The 23,022-nt window shown below is 44.4% G+C and overlaps 1 protein-coding gene across 3 annotated transcripts; it reads right to left on the bottom strand.

Annotated features, from left to right (window-relative positions):
* Positions 1-10,704: 10,704 nt before the first annotated feature.
* On the bottom strand, positions 10,705-22,661 carry TRA2B (transformer 2 beta homolog). Of its 3 annotated transcripts, XM_069225800.1 has the most exons (11): positions 22,536-22,642; positions 20,682-20,953; positions 20,270-20,403; positions 19,751-19,916; positions 17,799-17,864; positions 17,279-17,467; positions 16,904-17,019; positions 15,390-15,476; positions 13,529-13,579; positions 11,502-11,575; positions 10,705-11,045 (listed from the first exon to the last, which is right to left on the bottom strand). In XM_069225800.1, the coding sequence occupies exons 4-11, from the start codon at positions 19,781-19,783 to the stop codon at positions 11,035-11,037; spliced, it is 627 nt and encodes a 208-aa protein (XP_069081901.1). In that variant the 5' UTR covers positions 19,784-19,916; positions 20,270-20,403; positions 20,682-20,953; positions 22,536-22,642; the 3' UTR covers positions 10,705-11,034. The 3 variants fall into 3 exon arrangements, with proteins under 3 accessions (XP_069081901.1, XP_069081899.1, XP_069081900.1); XM_069225798.1 differs by lacking the exon at positions 20,682-20,953 and having other exon boundaries at positions 22,536-22,661; XM_069225799.1 differs by lacking the exons at positions 13,529-13,579; positions 20,682-20,953 and having other exon boundaries at positions 22,536-22,661.
* Positions 22,662-23,022: the final 361 nt, after the last annotated feature.

The raw sequence follows: 23,022 nt of genomic DNA on the forward strand, positions 1-23,022 counted from the left end.
ATATATGTGTTTTGGACCGCGTAAGGGGCCCCTGAAGCGATCCAAATCAGTACTCCCTTTGCATATTTTGAGAGTTTAGTGCCATAGACAGTGCCCGGCCAGCTCTTATTAATTTCCCCTAGTTCTTGTGTAGTGGCATGGGTCTCCTGTAGCATAGCTATATGCGCCTTGTGGCGTTTGAGATAGGCTTGTACTCTGCGTCTTTTAGTAGGATTGGCCAGACCCCTTACGTTCCAGGTTACAATATTGTATGTCATTGAAACGTTTTGTGGTCGCACCGCAAGCGGTGCGCGTTTTAGATAGAATTCGCCGCGTCCCCCCACCTTCGGACCATCTGTTGAGTGTAGGGTGACTATCAAATACCTTGAGGAGTTAAGAGTGAGAGGAGTATGGAAGAAAAAGGAAAAAGTGTGAATAACCAGGCACAACAGGTGCAAGAGTAGCTTCGAGCCGATTCGTGTCCATACGGGAACCCATCTGGGTTAGGGGGCTGCTGTAGTATATGGTCCAAGGTGGCCGCGGGGTCCGGCCTAATCGGATAACGCCATCCCCCGTTCAGGCACGACATGTTCTCCGGAGGGATTCCAATTTGCTTGGTGTGATACGAGTTAGGGCAGCGCATCTTTCACCCATAGACAAGTTAAGAGGGAGATGATCGATTCCGGGACGTGGGGTCTGCCCAGGTGTTGACAGGGACTGCCTATACAGGCTGGAGAGTACGCAGGCCGCGGTCACATAGCGTTTATATCTTACGGAATAGGTTGATCGCTGCATTTATGTGTTATTTTTAAAGGCCGTACGCTGTGTGAACGCCGGCCCCAAGATCAGAGGGGATGCTGGGGGGGTGTGGGGGGTGACTCTTCAGGGTCCCCATCGAGTCCGTAGTGCAAGATTCTCGGTTGTGCTGTATTCGAATGTTCGAGAACCTATTGACGTCCTTTAGTGCTTGGGCCTGCCCGTCCGCTGCTTGTTTTTCAGTGGGACGTGATCCGGTTCTGGGTTTCGATTTCCTTTTCTTACGCTTTTGTGTTAGCCATTCCTTTTGCTCCGTGTGTTCATCTGTGGGGTCTGCTAAGCCCTTGGCGTAGATCCAAGTCCAGACATCTTCTGAGGACGGGAAGACGTGGGTTTTGTCGCCATCCACTACGCGTAGTCTAGCAGGGTACATGAGGGAGTATGAAAAGTTCTTGTCGCGTAGTACCTGTTTTGCTTTAGTGAAAGAGGCGCGTTTGCGTTGGACCTTCGCTGTGTAGTCCGGGTAGGCCGTGACTTTTACATTTTCAGTTTCAACAGGACCCAGCTTGCGAAAGCCCTTTAGGATTTGATCTCTGTCACTGTAATTCAATAGCCTGTCTATTAATGGGCGAGGGGGGGCCCCTGGGCGTGCGGGTCCGCCCGGGATCCGGTGTACCCGCTCCACCGACAGGTAAGGGGAGGCCTCCTGTTTCAGTATGTGATCTTTTAGCCAGCGCTCCAGGAATGACTCTGCGTTAGGGAGCTCGATTCGTTCCGGGAATCCCAGGAATCTAATATTACGGCGTGAGCAGCCCTCCGCGTCCTCCGCTCGTCTTTGGAGCTGTATTATCTCAGATTCCTGTTGTTGTATTCGGGTTTTCATGGCCTCAATATTTGGTTGAGATATTTCTAGAGTAGATTCGACTGTGGTTACTCTGTCCACTAGTGTTCAGTGCGCAGTATAGTGACTTCCACTGCCATCGCGTCTATCTTTCCTTCAAGGGATGTTTTAGTGTCTAATATCGCCTGCAGTACCTTGTCGATTTGTATAGAGTGAGCAGCTAGCATTTCAGTCACTTTGTGAAGTGAATCTGAGCCCTCCATCGGTAGCGGGTCCCCGAGTCTGGCCTCCAATTGGCTCGTCAGCGGTTTCGGTTTCACCATCGTGGTGCATCCCCTGAACTCTCCCCGTGTTACGTTGTGGTTTAGGTGGCCAGTTTATAATGTTCCAACATTTGTGTTATGCTTTGATTTCAAGGTTTCGGGGGTGGGTCTTTATATATCTCAATTGGGCCAAAGTTTTTCCATGCTGCATTGTTACATCTGTATGGCGAATTTTATAACATCCAGCATGAAGAGCGCACACAGACGGAGCACCCAGCCCGTCGAGCACTGGGGAGCGGCAGTGTCGTGTGCCCGGCGGCAGGCGCGTGGGAGTTTGATACGCTCTGCAAGAGACATGCGCCAGATATTTGCAGTTGACGATTGCGCGTTGCAGCGCTCGTATCTATGCGTTCTGTGTTAGGAAAGAGTCAGCATTGCTCCCAGGCATTACACAAAATTAAGAAGTGTTATTGAACCTGATTTCGTTGGTGGGTGTGGTGGTTAACTCACAAATTACTTGATTTCTGGGCCCAGGGGCTCCCCCAAGTCACTCTAACAAAAGGGCACAGCGTAGTTTGAGTTCCCCTCTGAACTCCGGTGTATGTTTCGTGCATGAAATAGCTAGCGCTCCTCGTTTTTGCAGGGCCCCGTAACCCAGCGGGGACAGAGGCCCAAGTCCCACACCGCCAGATCCTTCTTCTGCACGGAGGTGTTCGGTGTCATTGGGCAGCAGTTCTGAACAAAAAGTCACGCCGGTCCTCGTCTGCCCCGCACAACGGTCCCTTCCTCATTCACAGCTGGATTGCAATCATGCTGCGCAGCCAGGCGCGTGCCCAGCAATCGGGCCCTTTTTCCGCACGGAGTCTTAAACCTCCCGTCAGGTTGGGCGCCTATAACATGCGCTTTCACGAGGGTCGGCACCTACAGGGGTGCACCCGCAGCACTCTGCCGTCTCCGCCCACTGCAGTGGTATCCCTCCGTACCTGCACGCAGGAATCAGCTGCCACGACCACCGGTCCGCTCGGCTCCGTGCTGGGCCCACATCCTCATCTCCGTCCGGGCCCCGAACAAGCCGCCGCACCGGTCGGGTCGAATTTTCATGGTCTCAGGATATTGTTGCATACAAGGCATGCGGGTCTGGGGGTTTTTATCGCCTGAGGACAGAGGGATTGCAGGATAATTGTAGGCCACGTGCAGAGCTCTGATTCAAGCGACCGCACTCGCCGCCATCTTAGCCACGCCCCTGCTTTTCCTTTGTTGTTAACTGCAAAAGACATCGAGTTTTTCTCTTCCGATTGGTCGACATTATTGTTCTTCTGGCATCTAACATGTTGCGCTCTTTCTGCTAGATTTTTCACATCTTGAAAGAAACTTAGGGGCATATTTAAGAGCCCCTAGCTCCATCTTAACGCCGCCATAGCGTCATTTTTTTTAAAGCTAAGGCTGGGCTAAAGTGTCTTTTTCCATGCGCCATATTTACAAAGTGGTGCAATGTATGCATTGCACCACTTTGTAAGCCCTTGCGCCACATTATGCTGCGGCAGGCATAATGTATGTGAGGGGGCGTTCCGCCATTAGGGGGCCCAAAAAAATGGCACTAAGAAATCTAAAAGATTTTTTTTGCCATTTTAATGCCTGCACAGAGCAGGAGTTACAATGAGGCCCCCATTGTTTTCAATGGACCTGAAGGTGCTTTGCAGGATTAGGGTCAACATTTGACACTAATCCTGCAAAGCTCTAAACTAGCATAAAAAATCCTGACGCTAATTCCCTAACTACCACCATGGTGCGCCATATGTTAAATACGGCGCACACACAGTGGCGTTAGGGAGCGCTAGGAAAGTGCTGATGCACTGGGTGCAGTGTCACTTTTCTTAAATAAGCCCTTTAGTATCTGAATTGTTCGACTGATGTGTAAAAGATACAACCTTCGGCAAGAAATGCCAGGACCGTCCTCAAGCTGGAGTGCTTGTTTTTAACTTATTCTATGCAGATATGTCAAAGCTGTTTTCAAAATACTAGTTTCAAGGCTGCCTTGTGAAGAGGTACGAAAGGTTTCCTGATTAGTTGTATTAACACTACAGGGTTCAGCTGCAGTGTTCCACAGGGCTCCTCCCTGAGCCCCACTGGCTCCACTCACATTCGTCAGGGACCATGGACTGAGCATAGTCTCCTATGCCGAAGATACGCACTGAATCAACTCGCTGACCGAAAACCCTACTACTGGCAAGAAAAATTGCCACGAGATGAAAGCAACCACCGCCTGGATGAAGGAAAGCTGCCGTAAGCTCAACCCCGACCAGACCGAGATCCTCATATCCTGGGACAATCCACATCAGCATGGGCCAACACCTGGTCGCCATTGAGCATTGGCACCCCCATCCAACCCAACAAAGCACCCACGTAACCTCGGTGTCCTGTACTCCTCGCTCACCATGACCCGCCAAGTCAACTGTCACATCCTCCTGCTTTCACACTCCAACTTCTCCAGAAAATTACAAATGGATCCCAAAGGACTGCTGTGAAACCTTAGCCCATTGCCCTGGTTACCAGCAGACTGGACTATGGAAGCACCCTGCACGCCGGTACCACCCAGAAAAACCTCAAGCACATCCAAAATGACTCAGCCAGTCTCATGCTGGACATTCCCCACCGCAAGCATATCTCTAGACACCTAAGAGACCTCCACTGGCTCCCTTTTGTGAATTAACCTCAAGCTCCTCATCCAGGCTTACAAGGCCCTCCACAATCTAGGACCCACCTACCTCAACCACCACATCACCTTCTACTCCCCCACCAAACCGCTCTGCTCAATAAGCACTAGCCACCGTACCCTTCATATGGAATATCTCAGCTGGTGTGAGATCCTTCACCTACCTCACAGCAAAGAGCTGAAACATCCTGTCCCTGCACTTCAGGCAGTCACCATCACTACCCCAATTTAGGAAGGACCTCAAAACCTGGCTCTTAGACTGAAGATCAGAAGACAAACCACCTCCGCGCCTAGAGTCCCTTCATGTGAGTAGATGTGCTTTACAAACTGATTGAACACTAAACTAAGTTCTGTTACAGCGCTGGTGCTTTTTCTAGGAGGTGCTGATCTTTTTGCTCACTCCAAGAATCTTTTGATTACTAATGTTGTGTAGGCCACTAGAACTACTAAATTTACTTTTAATGAAGCAGAATTCAGTATGCTGCCCAACAGGTAAGGTATTGTAAGGTTGTTGTGTCTTTTGTATTATCTTTTAGCGAGGCATGTCTTTGGCACCATTTTGAGTATAATTCCAATTTGGCTAAGTAACATTTTCTTGTTGTTGGCCCTCCTGCTTCCCCGAGAACCGCCACGGTCTTCTCAGGTAGGTTTAGGTGTCCAAACTATGGGGGGTCATTACGACCCTGGCGGTCGACAGAAGCGGCGGTCTTACCGCCAACAGGCTGGCGGTAATCATTTTGCAATTATGACAGCCATGGTCATCCGCCACTTCTCCGTTCCGCCCACCAGGGCGGAGACGACCGCTGGGCTGGAGACCTGGGTCTCCAGCCCGGCGGTCGTCACAATACTGCAGGCGGTATTATGACCCGGCTGACCGCCATGGATTTCATGGGGTTTGGAACAGCCATGAAATCCATGGCGGTAGGCACCATCAGTGCCAGGGAATTCCTTCCCTGGCACTGATAGGGGTCTCCCCCACCCATAGTCCTTCCCCTACTCCCCGCACCACCCCTGCCACCCCCCCCCCCCCCCCCCAAAGGTGGCAGGACCCCCTCTGCACCTCAGACATCACCTTACACATACACACCAAACACGCACTCAGGCACCACCAACATACATGCCAACTGCCACAGTCATACACGCACACCCTCATTCAGACACGCACACATCCATACAGACACGCACTCATTGCCAAACACACAACACCCCCGCATGCATATACGCACTCACACATACACGCAACACCCCCCTCCCCTAACGGACAATCAACTTACCTGGTCCGTTGATCCTCCGGAAGGGGACGGGATCCATGGGGGCTGCTCCACCACCACCACACAGTCAACAGAACACTGCCACGCCGAATCAGGACGTGATTCGGTGGGCGGTGTTCTGTTGACGTGGCGGTGGAGCAACCTCCACTTCCCCGCCGCCTGCCAGTAAGGCTGCTGGCAGCTCTGTCCGAAAAAGGACAGAGGGCTGCCAGCAGTCAATGCGCCGAGTGGAAAACCGCCACCACTTCAGCACGGCGGTCTTGTAAAAAGACCCCCTATGTCCCCAGGAGCCAAGATGGTAGACTTAGCATTTTTCGCCTCGGATGGAAAACTCTTTCCCTTTGCATGGAAAGCAGATCATTCATGAAGGCCTGGTAGGTTCTGTACATTTTCCTGTGCAATTTCTATTAGGTCTGCAAACCAGGTATGTCTCGCCCACTGAGGCACAATGAAAATTAGTCTCACTGGTGATTGTTTACATTTATTAATTACCTTGTGTAACAGTGGGATCAGGTAAAAAAAAGTGTCAGCATTCCATATGGATTAAGGGTATGGGTGCCTGTATGCAAAGAATTGGCATTTTGAGTTATCCGGAGTTGCAAACAGATAGTTGGCATACCCCCATTGTCTGAAAATCTGAGTACTTTGTGTTCCTGCTCATGTGATGTGGACACTTGTCTGCTTGCACACTGTCCTTCCCGGACAGGGTATTGCTGCTAGCCTTGACAGTACAAAGGATTTGGTTCTACTTGTTAAGATCAAACAGCTAAAACAGCAATTATGTTCTACTTAACAATGATTTTCCCTACAGCTGTTGCTGAAAGGCTTTTAAAGCTAGGGATTCACTTTAACTTAACTCCCTGTGGCTTTTGACCGTTGAATTTGAATCCATTCTTAGATCGGTCTCATATATAGCCTCACATGTGATATGAGCGGTGTGCAAGATGCCATTTTCCCTGCCAAGTGTCTAAATAGAGGCACACACTTCTTACCTGCCTTCTTAAATTAACCACCCCGGCAAACACTTCACTCAATGTAGACTGGATACTGAACGAGAACAACTTGAACTGGAAATGTTTACCATAAACCAGAAGTACTTTGTGCCCATTGTTCACTGAAATCTATTGTCACCATAAAATCTTGTTGCAGCTGTAGTATGACCTCCTGCAGAGCTGTCATTCTGAATGTTTAATTGGTTTAGGAATCGGAGATCTAGAATTGGACAAAGATCCATATTGTTTTGGTTGAACTGTGTTGATTAATTCCCCTGGTTGGTCTTTTCCTCTGGAACTCTGGACATTTTTGAAGTTATTCTTGTACTCTGTGACAATGACATTTTCCTCCTTAGTATGGACCACTTTCTTTTAGCCCCCTCGGTGGGGACTTGATTAATTCTAAGCAATAGCCTAATCATACACTGTTTAATGTCCATTTGTGATGACCCCCACCCCTCACTCTAGGAACAAATCCTGGGGCTCCTTTCTACAGTCACTTATTAGCTTGCCACACCCTATTTATGGCTGCAGTCTATTGAAAGGATTGCTGTGGTGTAGATTGATACTACCACTGTTTTAAGACTGGAGCTTTGCACCCCTGGATGGGAGATGGGGGCCTTTAAAACTCCCTACTGCTCTTCTGGTAGGTGTGGCTCCCCCTCTTAGGTTTCCCCTGAACTGCATAGATTTTTGCAGTTTCATTTTACTTTTTACTGCAAATGTTATTCACCTCCCTCCCAAAGACTTGCTCCCCATTAAAGGGGGTGTTTATTATAATTTGCTGGGTCTTCATTCTTGAAACAGGACACCCTTTTCCAAGCTTGCCTTTTTAAAGGTGGTCCCAGACATTATCTGTCCGATTGCTATATACACAGTATCTACAGCTAATTTCAAACATCCTTTGAGGGATGCTGTTCTTTTCCGATTTTGCTTCAGGAGACGTTTCATGAGCTCTGTGTTCTTCCAAAGCAGATAAGCATACCTGTTTAGCAGTATGTGAGCTATATGCCACTGCATAGCAGCTTCACACCCATATCAATTTTCTTGCTGTTCTTGTCCAGACACTGGCCAGATGTGGAAATATTTGCTTCTTTCTCAAAGTACTGCGCCTCTCATGAAAGGCTTTATATTTCTTTCCTTCCCACTGAAGGCCTGTCACAAATCACCTGGGGGTGCACCCTATGCACCTGGGCTCAACACTCCAGTCTTTGCATCTATGGGTGGGAGCACTCTCCAACCTTTGTGCTAACTAGTTTCCTCAGGGCCCACTGGGAAGGGTCCTGAATCCATAAAAATCTAACATGCCTGTGATGGCCAAAGAGACACCTGGCTCGTTATCTTTGCACCTCAGTGACTTTGTGGATTCTAGTACTACCTCTGGTAATTTCCTACTCTCCCAGCCCCTGGGATTTTAGCTTGGTTGGGAACCTCCATTCTTCCACCACTAGTATACCGGTGGCCTTTTCAATATTCTTTTGACAACCTTATCAGGCCACCTCAGATATTGTCCTCTGCACTAGACAACCCCAGCTCTGTGATGGGGCCCTCCTAGCCATGCTTGTCATTATGTGTGCACTTCTGGTTTTCATCCCCTTCAGTCTTTGGCAATGGGTGGGTGGTGCTTAGGTAATCTAATAGACGACAGTTTAGATACCTGGTGATTATGCTGTGCAAACTTTATGGTGGCACCTTGGGCAGCACTATGTCAACCAGATCAGGCAACACGCCCTGACAAGCATTCTTTAAATCGGATGTAGTCTTCTCTGGTTTCTTAAACTTGAGAAGCTATGACGGTCGAAGACCCTTTGGCAATGCTTTAAAACTCAATGGCAGGAAGTAAATCTGAAGATAGCAACCATGCATGGAAGCTTTCAGTGAGGGTACAACACCAGGAAACAAGTGGTGGGAGTATGCCGATACCCTATACCAAACAAAAAAACAAAAAAAAGTACTACTAGATAAAAGGATACCAGACCCAACCACTAGATGGCAGTTATAATGCACAGCATGTGAATACAGCAGAGATTCACTGCTAAAACAAGGTCACAGTATCTGTCTTTGCCAGGACATACTTGCAGCATTTTAAAACGCCTCAGGAATCTTGCATGATACCAGGGTTTCACTGCTTTGGGAATGGGTAGATTGCCTGAAAAGCCAACTTCTGAAATGGCATCACTCGAAGTTAGCAACACTTGTTACTGTACTGACAGAACTAGTGTTGCTAACTTAACGACAGTGGTGTACTGGTCTTTGCACTCCCTCAGACAATGAAACGTACTGCCTGCTGCTACAAATCACACCCATGCGCCTCAAGCAGGATCTGGACCCATCATTTTATTCCAGCATGAGTCGCCTAAGGGGAGAATAAATGGTTCCAAAATTAAAGGGGATGGTGTGAATATTGGACATGTATGCCTGCATAAAAGCCGGCATGCTTGGCCCCTTGGGGCAGTTCTGCTGTATCTAGGGTTCACCCTATACTGGAAAATAAACTGCCCTTGTGGCAACTCCCAACCACATCCTGTAGGCACTCCGAGACCACTTTAAAAACAAGTGGCATTGAGATGTATGCATCATGGGGTTGTGCTGGGGTGCCCTGGAGTAGCGATCCTGGACTTTGTTCCTTCAAATTCAGTCACACCCCTAGCCATGCAAAGCATGGGCATGAACTGGACAAAGCAGCGTCTCAGCCTTTAAGACTTTTTCTCTGCCACAAGATTGACTTGTGTGCAGCTGCCTATTGAACGCATTAAATGCCACCGTTTAACGCTATTTGTGCTTGAAGTTTTACCCCTCCCCCTTCCCCCCCCCCCCCGAAAGCCATAATTATCTTGTATGTCACCTGATCATAATCACATGGTAAGGCTACTCTAGTTGGGACGAGACCTTTGCTTAGACCTTGTAGTAGGCCCTAGTTACAAGTTTACCTCTGGCAAAGGGAAGTGTCACTTCCTTCAAAGTGATATTCTAGTTGGATACTGGGTGCCAGGTATGCTTACAATAAACCTGCAAGCCAAACTCTAGCCATAACTCCGCTAGACACCGTACAAAAGCATAAAGTCAACAAGTAACGAGAAGAAATTTGCGGACAGACTTTTAAGAAGTCTCCAACTCTTTCCTAAATTGCAACAGTGTTTGGGCTACTTTTATACAGGATTTTCCTTTAAACTTCAGTCTAGTCTTCGTTCAGTTTTTTTAAACTGAAAAATGTTATTTGACCAATGATTTCTAGTAATCTAAACAAAATTAAGAGGGATCAAGAAATAGGTAGCACACCCACACCAGTAGGTAGAAGGCAAAAAGTTGGGAGACTAGGGGACTTTTAGGCAAGCATCCAGGAGTAGACTGAGATCTTAACATAGCTCTTCGTTATATTTAGAGTCCCAAAACAGGGCTGGGCAGCATCAATAGGGATGTGACAAAGGAACCGGGCGTATTGATGCACGACAAGTGTGTATGACGCAACCTAAAGTTCAAGTACAAGCAGTCATCCCACCTGCAGATAGTTAACACGATGAATACCGTCGAATGAAAATGTCACTTACCCAGTGTATCATTTAAACCCCAAAAGAACTCCAAATCAGGGCAAGACACTATTTAATAGTTTATTGTTCTATTTACATAGGAACAGTATTCATTTTGAAGTCCTTTACGCAGTTGTGCCAATGCTATTACATTCTACATACTTTGAGACATCTACAAATAAGTAGGTCTTATAGAAGTTGACACCCCCCTATTAGGATTAATATGTAGAACTCCAGCGAGACGTACCAATTAAATTCAATTGGAAGAAGCCGCCATAAACCACCAGCACTTTTGCACTGCCTTTACGAAATAAACACCATTCTTTCAGATCATGCCAGAACGCAAGATTTAAATACAGATGGTAAGAAAAAGTATTTTTATTGTTTCGATCTTCCAACAGAGGACCCCGATAGCGAATACTTTCAAGCAATAAAAAACATTTAAGTTATGGTACAAGTTACTGTAGCATTTACAGTGTAATGTAAAAAACCAAACGTGCACAGTGGTAGAACATAAGGTTTAACAAAGCACCAACCTACACAAATATGCAGAACAGCAATGTAAATTTGGAACTTCATAAACTGTAAAGCAATCTATTCGCTAGTCAATGTTCACGTTACAAAATAAAGGTGCTGCCCACAACTGCAACCCTAACTTAGGGCCAAATTGAGGAATCTTCTGAACTCATTCTTCAATAACGTCCTGAAAGAAATGAAACACGTGTGAGATACGTTAAACTAGTGCATTATGATCTGCTATAGTTTTGAGTTCTATAAAGGAGGTAGAGCCCGATGGTCAATATCCTGCTAAATTTTCTAATCTTTGATAAGCTGCCAAGTGAGTATGTTTTTGCATAAAGACGCAACTAGGTGAACAGACATTTCACAATGTCCCGGGTGTCTACTTGAGAATGTTCTTGGTTTCAAACTTGCATTAGCTGCCCGAACTAAGAATTTAGTTCCAGTATTACGGTCCTCAGCAATAAACTGCATGACACTCAAATCACCCCAATCCTGCCCTAAAGTCTACGTACTGCAAGTCATTCTAGTGTCCCCCTTAGAGTTTAACTAGCAATCTATTAAATATTCTAAAAAAAAAAAATCTGTACCACATTAGCAGCGTATTATACATGTTACACAATGGTGCAATTCAACTTACGCGGCGAATAGGATCGGGACCTGGAGCGGGATCTGTAGCCACCTCTGCTGTAGTAAGGCGAGGGAGATCGCCTTCTGTCAAAAGAATAAAAAAGTGAAGTCATTAGTCCATTAGAAAATCTGTGATGTTGCCTAGACAGTCAGAAAATCAGCTACACCCTACTTACCCATATTGGTTGCACAAAGGCGTAACTGTCCCGCCAGTCAGACTCCACTATAAAGGTGGATTGAAATTTGCTATGGTACTAGCTGATGTAAGCCAGCACTACACCATCCTTAAAGTTAACTTCAAGGTGCGTTGCACGGTCTGAAATATGCACGATCGTTTAAATCCTTAATACTTCAAGACAGGGCGGTTAAACTTGCTTGAAGAATGCGAGCTTGACTGCTGAAGCCAACACTCCAAAAATCTTGATAACCGCCTGCACGCTTCAATAACTAGTATAAGATTATGGGTGAGGCAGAGCACAAACGAATGCTCAACCTCTTAAGGTAGATATGATTTCAGACTACAGAAGCAGCCATCTCCAGTTCGGAGGCAACCTTCAAAGACGGCTCGCACTGACGTGCGTTGGTTTGAGGAACGTATGGAATGAAGTATGAGTGCGCAGTAAGTAAAGAATTATACATCTTGCACATGTATAAAGTAAATCATTCAGAAAGGGGATAGTTTATCAATTACAACGTTATGAATGAATTTGTACGATGTTAATATCGTGGCATCCTGTAAGCTTGCACTAGTCCAATAAGGAGACCATGGCACTAGGTTTGACTCCGGAATTGTGAAGTTAAATTTGATGTTTACTGAGGCACCGATTCTTTACAATCACTGATGAGCGTCTTCTGTAAACTGGAAGGGGAACAATCTCCGAAACGCGTTGGGTTACTGATGCTGCTGTCTTACACTGTTTTGCTTAAGTGCTTGTGCCTTTCTTTAGACGCTGTACCTAATTGTTTTGGAGTGGTGAACAAGCACTGATCCCCGCCAACATTAAAAGTGGGAGCCAAGCAATTGGCATCCAATATTCAGTCTCCCTGGGTCTTCACAACACAAGTCAAAATTACGACCAACTTGAAATCTCATAAAAGCGCAATGCGAAGGATCTAAGAAACGCTTTATTTTAGTAAAAAATAAAAATTACCCCTTAAGTGCCAATCAGAACTGTTCGCTGCCTGTGCAAAAGCGATAAGACTTCTGAAGTGACGTTTAAATAAAACTGGTTAATTGCAGTTCATTCGGACATTATATAGACCATCTTTCGTGCATCCCCTCTAAACAAATCTCGTTCAAAAGGTTGGACAAGGAAACGTCGAGGTTAACTTGGAGCGAAAGTTAATGTTTAACAAACGTTAAACTCCTCTACACGTCGGTTGCGACGATTACACCAGCCACTCCATAATAGATACCTTTTCAACACCGACAAGTAGCCACTTACCATTCTTAACCCTCAGCCTTTAGTTTCACGGACTAAGTGTACAAGACATTAAATGAGTCCTAATAAGATCTACGCAGCCTGACCTTTTATCCAGCGGTAAAAACATTGAGTTTGCTAAGCTTGAAGTCAGTCGCATTACTGGTACTAGGCGATTTCGCACCGTGACATAACGGGTCTAAATTTGAAAATACGATCAAAAATTGTTATTTAGATCAGGAATGGTAGTAACAAAAACATTGACTCCAACAGTACAGAACAAAGTTCGGGTAAGGTATCGAATGGGAGGCATTTCCCAAGTAATACAAGTACTTTAGAGTCACGTACTAAAATTAAATATCATGACACTTCAGAAGCTTGATGCATTTTCCCAGTCTTTGAATCAGCAAACCCGAGCCATACCCAAACAAAGCTAGCCCCAAGCAAATGACGTCAAGAACCAGAATTGCTCATGCGTCCCAGGTATCAAGCTAAATCAAGACTGAGTCCACAACTTGTGTTTAAAAGTTGGCCCTGGCCAAGCTGAAGCACCTGCAAGTATTTTGCTGAAACCACGTTTAATGCTATCTTTAAACCAACACCTTGCCTAGCATACCTGTAATACTGATCTCTGTCTTGGCCACCTCGCCACCCTCCTCCGCCTCCTCTGTAAACACAAGCAAAGCAGGTTTTAATTTTTACATTGATTCTTGGAATACAAGGAAACAATACAATACGTAGTTCACAGTATCAACTGTCAGACTTTCAGTGCCCTTTTCCTCTAAAGGAGATGTGAACCAGACAAACGACAAAAGGTCAGAAAAGTGCCAAAACTAAACAGCCTTCAACATGCCAACTCGTACATCGCTGAACCAAGGTAATGTTATCCGCATCTCTGAAACCAAGCTAGTTTATGACGCACCCGCATTGCACTAAGCGGTCCCGGCTGTATTAGACAATACAGAAGTTACCTCAGCAGAAAGGAGAGTTTGTCTCCAAGACGCCAGAGATGCCTATCCTGTCCTCAACAAACCACAGTCGCATACTTCAGAGTTTCACTTTCCTTGGTTCTGTAGCAACCACTAATAGCTCACCCAGACTTGCGAGATCAACAATGTTTGAACTGAGCATGTCAAATGTTAATTCAAGTCGGGGGAAATTCACCTGGTACCCCCCCCCCCCCCCCCAACGCCATTCCCTAGTCAGAACGGAAAATCCTGGTCGCTTGAAACCACCGTTACCTACCTTGGAATCCACTCTAATTTCATCGGACCAGTACCACCACCGGGCCTTAATACATTTAGGACAACGAGAGCGTGAAAGACACTAACTTGCTGTTAAAAAAAAAAAAATCACCACAGCTAACCTCACAAGGTCTACGTAGCAATTTCACATTTGATTGCTGTAGATGCACTTGCTCAAACCGTATCGATCGGTGCTGCTAGCTGAATAGGAAGTTATATTAACTACGCAGATCCAAACTAGACTTTTAGGGTTAAGTGATCACCGAAAAATAGAGGAAACGTACAACCTAAAAGAAATGCTGCTCCAAAGCGTAATAAAGAAATCATAACGCAGATCACTATTTTTTCGACACCTAAGCCTCATGCCTAAGCAAAGTAGAGAAATCCTTAAATATTGTAATCCAGTATGCACATTAATTATGGACCGTATATAGCCGTTTTGGATCACGTGAAAAAAGTAGATTTAAAGGAAACGTAACGAACAGACAGCAGCTGGGAACAAATATCCCCTTCAAGGATGTTAAACTCGAACTACATGTAGTGGTCAACCCACAGATCTAATCAAACTTAAAATGTCAAAGCTTTCTCCTCCGAAGGTTTACAAGCAACAAGAAGTTGACGGGGTAGCAACATCCCTTCTTGGAGAGCTCCCGATAAACTTGACCACCCTACATTAACAAGTAAAAGGGGAATGATCATTAGGATCCTGCAAGTGAAAGGCCAATATCAGGCGGTCCGTCTAAAGATCAACTGGCGTAAGCATCTGCTTACTATAGTGCTTTCGGATTAAATTCTGCAGCAGTTCGATGAATGATGCCTAATATTTAACACTTCAGGCTACTAAAAACAGATCGTCTAACAATCCTACATGACAGACTAGGGGCACCTGTGCAAGCTAAGGTTAAAAGTGTACTGTCGGGTATTTAGCAAGGTCGAAAGTGCGCAATTCCTTTTATTGGTTCTGACTGAACATGCCACAATTGCTACCCACAATATCTCAAAAGGGATCAACATTAAAATACGCCAAAAAGCAGTCGGGTTCTTCCTAATTGTTTAGGCACAATGGTTCGCAGTTGGTTATAGGTACAATCGAAACGGTCCAGTAACACATCTGCTTGGTAACTAAGTTCAATAAGCATTGATATTGCAGTCCATTTGACGGACATCTACTTTGTAGAATGTACATTTAAAAATGAATGCAGTATGCCAAATAAATCAATAATAACTGCACACCTGTATGATCTGCTGCTGTAATATTCACGGTCATCATATCCTCGGTCATATCCACGGTCATAGTAATCTCTACGGCGATTACTGCCACTAAAAACAAAGAAAGGTGTCAAAACGTATTAGAACATTTGATACTACTTCCACAATGCACAACATGTTTATAGTTGCTGGCAGATTACAATCCTTTGGAGTTTAGCATAAATGGAAACTACTTAGCTAATTGTATTGCAGACAGGAATTCTGTATCAATTTAACTTATTGCCCCCATGTCGGTCATTGGCCAAAAGGCCAGAGCCTAATTGCGTTCATCGTAAATGTACGGGCCTACACCGGGGCAAATGCGATCATTGAAAATGTACTGTTAAAATCACTGCTACACATCAACATCGCAGCCAAATGCATTTGAGGACAACCCTACTTCCCTATGGAAGGCAACCAATAGGGATCGCATTTCAGAACCGATGGACCAAGTTTGGCAGACCTGAAATTACGTTTCCATTGTTAGACCATCTCATAACCTTATATCACCGTCCATTCTCGTGACAAACCCGACAGGTAATTTACGGTCGTTTCAAATGCACCTAAGTGGGTGATCAACAAATAAGGCATTTTACAAGCCTTGTTTATATTCGTCATTTACAGTTCTAGTAACGCAAGTGCTACATCGCTTGGCTGATTAATTTGGGTTTAAAGAGAAATTCGGGATTTGGATAAACTCCACACTATCCCACCAATGACCAATCCAATATTATATAACAGCAACTGCATTAGAGTGCAGAGACGGTTCACATGAGCAGAGTCAACGATTTGCAGATGCCTGGGTCCATACTGAGGATGTATTGTGGATGCAGCCAAAGCGACATTTAAGAAAACAAATCGCTTAGTGTGTTTTTTTTTTTTAGCTTAGACGAGTATTCACCCACCACAAGTCTAGAATGGTATCAAGATTCAATGCATGCACAATACACAAAGTACAGTTAAATGCTAGTCAACACTGCAAGACTATGTAGTCTCGGAACCAGAACGTGCCAACTCGAAAATATGAAGCAGGTAAATTATGGAGAAAGGGCATATTGCTAAATTAATATTTTCCAGCACTAAGCTGTTCAAGGACCACATTTAGCAGCGCAAAACGTCCTCTGCTCACCGGAAGGTTAACAATTAATAGGCGATTTCAAACGTTAAGCTAATGCAACTAAATGCATGGCTTTGCAGAGTCTGGTGTAGACAATTTGTCCTGGTGATTACCATAGGTAGAACCAAAGTGCTCTGGTTGGTTCTAGTATCCAGCACATCGTATTCACTATGGCTAATCGGTCAGCCGAATTATGCTAGCCAACCAATGTATAATAGCTGGAGGCATGCGCTAGAAGTAGGCGATTCCGCAGTACATGTGCCCGAAGATTAGTGGTTGCAAAATCATAACTCAAACAAAATCAAGGTGTCAAACTACATACAGTATGCGAGAACACATTTGGTTTTGCAAGCTATTAAGAAAAATCTGCTTTAATACTCACTAGGTAGGCCTCCCCATGTAAATGCCAGGTGTTGGAGTGTGAGGCCTTTTTGTAATTGAGAAATCTACACGAATCCTGCGTCCATCGAGTTCCATGCCGTTGGCACGCTCTTTTGCCTACAAGAAGAGCCAGAGCGTCACTTGACAGTCCGCGATTAAACTTGCTTTACATTTAGTAATGTAAAGAACTAGTAGCACTAAATTAAAACAAAGTTGATCCTGCGCATAGAAGTACATCATTACTTTGTAGTGGCCAGGCAGGTAGACCATGTTACTGGCATAATTGAAGCAAATGAATAGCACAGACTTGTTAATGCATGCAAACCACATGCCTCGAAAGCAGCAAAACTGAAATTTAGAGGAGTTAAATGAATACCTCTTTGGCATCTTCAACGTTTTCGAAATACACAAATGAGAATCCTCTTGAACGTCGTGATTGTTGATCATAAACAATTGACACGTCAGAAAGTGGGCCATACTTGGAAAAAACTTCCCTCAGGTCTCTCTCGGTGGTATATAAAGACAAACCAAACACTCCCAAGCAACAGTTAGGGTCGGGATTTGCCTGCAGAATAAATACAATTTAAAAACAAAATCAGATTGACACCAAAAAAAAAACCCAAACTTGTTGGCCAACTAAAAGGGCCTCCCTCCCAAAGGACGCAGATTGAACCACAAACTACAGTTAAGATTTAGCATGCACTTCCTTTTCAAAGTGCATGAAGTCACTGAGCTTCATAAATTAAATGCTATAAAGGATGTATGGGTGCAAGCAGTACAAAACAGAATGCACAATATCCATTACAAGTTAATGATCCCAACTATTTGTCTTAAGATCATATGCAATGGTTAAACTTTAATATAATACAATGATCATTCCCTTTGAGGCTCCTTACCCGATCTACAGAGGAATCACCACTTCTTTTTTCACCCCTGGAAGCAGATTTTGAAGTCCTTTGTGTCTAAGGAGAGGGTTAAATGACATCATTTAACCAACAAGGATAAAGCTTTGATCGACTATAAACACTGCTGTAAAAAGCTAAAAGGTGATCCACACAAACAAATAAGAAGCATCAGGGGAAAGAAAACATTGTTAAAGGAGGTAGAGGAGGATAAAGAGACATTGCATATGATCTTTAAACAGTCATGTTGCAGGTTTCATTCTACCCACGAAATGGATAGGGATACTTCAGTTTACTGAGCAGACAACCACTTTACAGTAAAAAATGAGGATGACCGGAAAGAAGTTTGATGCAGACAACTATTGTTAATCAGTAAATTGCACTTACGCGTGCATCATATTTATGGCCAGGCATGCTCCACTAAGTGGCTCGGGAATGCCTTCAGGTATGGTGACCACTCATGCAACACTTTCATCCTGCACACCATGGGGTTGGTTCTTTTGGGCCTGGTACCTTAGAATGGGACAGCTCCATCCAAACCATGTAGTGAATGGATCAGAAGTCTGCACTAAACACCAATGAAGGCTACTGCAACATGTATTAATCAACTGCCGAGTTATAGTAAGTTGGCAGGTGTGAACATAATGGCGGCCAACCTCAAAGTGTACGGTTGGAGAAGGTGCTTTGCCCAGAATAGGTTTACATAATTCCTAGTTCAGGAAGGATGTGCACTGGCTTACTACCCACCCTATGTTTAGAGTGGGCATAATAGCAAAATTATACACCTTTGGATCGAGGTGTAAAAAAGCAAAAAACGAACAATTCTTCGTTATTGGACACTTGCTGTAGTATAGTTACATGTAGACGTCGTGCTAGGTCTGGAAGTATTGCTTGAATAGCCTAAGTTGGGCGATGGTTGCGCCACATTGTCATCAGGAGTAGTGGTGATAGCTGACTAAATATGGCCAAGTATGGGCCATCTCCTTTAAAGAAAAAGGTCTCTACAAAGACATAGAAGCCACATTCCTTTCGAGCAGAATCTAAAGTCTACTCCCCCACCGCAGGACACCAAATAAGCTTCCTGCTGTATTCCTCTAATATTAACCTTTAACGCACCTCTGCGTCCCAGCTTCACGATTGTGTATTTAAACCTCATGCTCTTAGTTTTTAAATCACATCAGTAACTGAATTCCATCAGGTATCTCTTTATAACTAAGACCACACCAAGTTCCAAACGGACCGCAAAGAAACGGAATTAAAGGCAGGCAATGGTTTCCTTAGCATTCACGACTAAAGTCAAAATGAACGACCATTAACTTAGGGCTTGCAGTTAGCAGGTAAGCGCCATAGAGCACATTAACGCAATTCCATCCCTATACTTCCAACCAAACGCAGCATTTCTAGCCCAATTCCATTTCTATTTGAGAAGGCACACGAGTTTATCGAGTACCCACTCTGACACAGCAGACAAGTCAAAAACAAAAACATGCGTTACAAAGTGCTTTTGATAACTTTGGTCAGGTGACTTAGCGGGCCAGTTAACATGTACAACATACTCGAGAAAAGTTGTAACCTGCAATACTAAATTGAGTTTCCACATAGGGCGGATTAAACAGCTGGATTTATGCTAAACGGATTCAGGGAAGTAGTTAGAACACCATTTCATGCGGTTCACTTTCTTCAAATGATCATTTTTTTATGGGGTTCAGTACATAAGTCAGGCCTTCAATTAAAACCCCACATTTCCACTAGGGTAATGAAATAGTTGCTGAACCCACGAGCTCAATTGCACCGAAGCCACAATAAAACTAAGACAGTAAGCTACCGTTACCCCCGTAAGCCACGCTTGGCAAGGCACCGCCAAAGCGCGACCTAGAAAAACAAAAACATTGTACCGAAGTTAGGTTAGAGAGGAGTAGAGGGAAAAAAAAATTGCACAAGCTTACCCGGCTCCCAGCGTGGCGCCTGCGGCTGGACATTGGGGAGTGGCTGTGACTGCTGCGGCGTCGCCTGTAGTCCCTGCTGTATGATCTACTCCTGGATCTTCGGTGTGAACGAGAACGTGTTCGTGATCTTGTGTAGTGGCGGCGCGAACTTCTCCTCGACCTAGACCTAAACATGGACATTGGAAGGTAAAACGGTGGTGTTATGTGCTTTCCGTACAACGTATGCCACGCTTCGATATAACCCACCACTAAAGCGCGGGAGTCCGCTGCATTCACTGGCATAGACCCATAAACGTGTGTGTATCAAATCGACGAAAAAAAGCCACCGAAGGAAATACAAATTCGGCTGCACGTTTAAAAGCAATACATACCACGAACTAATGAAACGCTAAATAGATACTTGCCCTATCTGAACATACAGCCTTTTGTCAATCCCACATGCACTGCACCACAAGTATGGCACACGCAATGGAAACACAATACAAACAATATTACAAAAGTAACTATGTCAGCACTCACCTAGAGTCCGATCTTGACCTGGACTTGCTTCTGGAGCGCCTCGATCCGTCCTTAGACCTAGAACGAGCAGGGGAGTGGCTTGCAGATTTACCAGAACGCCGTGCACTTGCGCTCCTAGAAGCGGAACGAGATACCTACATACGCAGACATTGAAAGTGTAAACGTACATAACTATATATATATATATAGCAAGAACTGTCACTAGATGCTTAATTAATAGCAAGCTGCATCGAAATAAATGCCGATTTATTTTGAGTTTCATTAATCTATTAGCAGTTTCAATTTCAATTATAACTGCATGGTTTCATTAAACCTGTTAAAAAAAGATACCCTGTATAGAGGTTTTTAAAAAGATGATGCATGCATATGTTCAGCATAGTATACAGGGACACAGAAACAGACTAATAATTACTTAGCGTAGTGCTTTCTGATTCCAGATTACTTCTTATCTTAACTTCATTTCTATTTCTTTTCTTCATTCTTCCGTTTCAAATTCTGACTTCTTTTCATCTTCCCCACTTCACACAAATTTCTTAATATTCTATAAGAGGGACTTCTGGTTTGAAAATTAGCATGCATTCTTTTTTTCAAATTTCGGCTTCACTTATTTCTGAGCTTCAAATAATTCTCATTTATAAAACTTGTCAAATGACGCCTTCTGCATTTTCCTTCTTCAATTATAACCTTAATAGAAAAAAACAGGATGAATAAAGTTTAAAAACTCAGGGATAAAAATAAGTGCCAAGCTCGGAACTAAAACGACTAGTCCATGGCTTCAGGCAGCTCCCCTACTACTCCGAAGTTCCACAAGAAGCAAAAGAAATGCCTGTCGGCTTCTAACAAACTTCATAACAGCCGCCCCCAAAAGCCACATCCCCCCCAAATAACTGAAATCGTAACAGCCATTCTTAAGAATTATAAACAGCAATTCCAATACACCATGGTGGCAACTACGAAAGTGGACAAACGGTAAGACCCAAATGTCTTCAATCGCATGCTTCCTCTGGAAGAGCGGAGTTGCGTTAATATGGCACTGTTCATTTTTCATTGTGCTGAAAATACCCAATCGTGCTTCTCATCCAAACATTCAGAGTAAATTGCGCATGCCCCCATTTCTTTTTTTCTGTAACGTTCGTGTGAACATTAGGCAAAACTTCAAGTGATTATTTTCTGCAGAGATGATGTTCGGCAACTTAAAAAAACAAGCAAATTAAATGAATTCAGTTAGAACAATTTGAACAAATCAAAACCTATAGCCAGCTACTCGCATTTGAACAGCAGAATAAGTTAAACAATCTTTAATTACGACAGTTTATCAAATGTCCACATGTCCCAGCTGTATTTAGGAGTTTATACCAAACTAGTACTTTGTAAGTTTGTTAGCTTCTTGTTCGTTAGGCTGGCGGTGTAATTCGGTACGGGACAAAACTAGCGTTTTGGAGTACTCGGCCCTTAAAAGGTAGTTACCCAGCAACAATCTAGTGTAACAGGCGCCATTTTAGAGGCGACTATTCTACGTTACACTACAACATAGCCAGTAAGTTTACGCGAATCATACTGCATGGCAGTACGTCAACTCACTCTAGCTGTCCAAAACGCAATACTGGAATCAGAGCAAAAAAGAATCACCAAGTTGAATAGTAGGGATTTCTTACACTGATTCAGGCTACATATATGTAGACTATTGAAGCCGGTTAAATTAAGGTCCCTCCGAAGTAAAGTGCAGTCAGCTGCAGGTAAAACTCAGGACGCCCACAGGCACCATTTTGATTATCACGCAGCCCCGCAGTCAGGCCCCAAGATGGCGGACAGGAAGTGACGTCCGCCCACTTATTTTTCCTGCTCCCTCAAGAGGACCGCCATTTTATTTTTGCAGACGCAATTTAACGAGGCCCAGAACAATGACCCAAAATAAAATACCAGTATGGGGCAATGTCAATGCGGCGTAAAGCTCTTAAACCGAGATCAACTGCTACCCATTAATGGAAGGTCTTAGCGTGAACGCCTAACAGCACGAAGGCCCAACTTCACGTTACAGCGAACATAAACCTGACATTTTACGTTACAACATTTAAGTCACGTTGTAAAAATGAATACATTCCCTCAAGTAACAATGCACCAATTTTTCCATTCACTTAATCTAAATGAGCTTCGTACTGCACACAAAAAGATCTGTTAATTTATGCTATCGACGAGAATAAACCTTAAAGACTAGAACACCTCTACATTCTGCAGTGCCCATAAAGCGCAGAGATCGAACAGTTACCCGCTCGCCGTAAGCTTGCTCGCCGCTGTCGCTCATCTTCCCACGCAGAGCACAAACGGACTACGTCCACTCTCAACCGCTACCGCGCGCGCTCTGGTAGGTTGGGTTGTCGCGTATTGTATATATAACCCCGATGTCGTCATAAAAAGAGGACTAATGTACGTCACAAAGAAATCCAACATCGTCGCAATAGAAAGAGAAGAAGTCGTATATTTGTGTGATTTCATGTAGGAAAATATATTTTTCTTAAATGTGTGTGACTTATTCTGCAGCACTTTCGTTTACAGCACAGCAATCGAAACGGTAGTGGATTCCTGACAAATCAGATTCATAAATACCGGCTAAGATTGGGGCAGCGTGAGTCTGTTGAGTGACTGAATGCCTTTTGCCTACGGATGTTTAAAGCTTCTTCTCATAAGTTTTTGGCCATCTTAACCCCTTCGCTGCCAGGCCTTTTCCCCCTCAGGTGCCAGGCATTTTTTTGGCT

The sequence above is a fragment of the Pleurodeles waltl genome, chromosome 3_1, assembly GCF_031143425.1.
Source record: "Pleurodeles waltl isolate 20211129_DDA chromosome 3_1, aPleWal1.hap1.20221129, whole genome shotgun sequence".
Taxonomy (NCBI): domain Eukaryota; kingdom Metazoa; phylum Chordata; class Amphibia; order Caudata; family Salamandridae; genus Pleurodeles; species Pleurodeles waltl.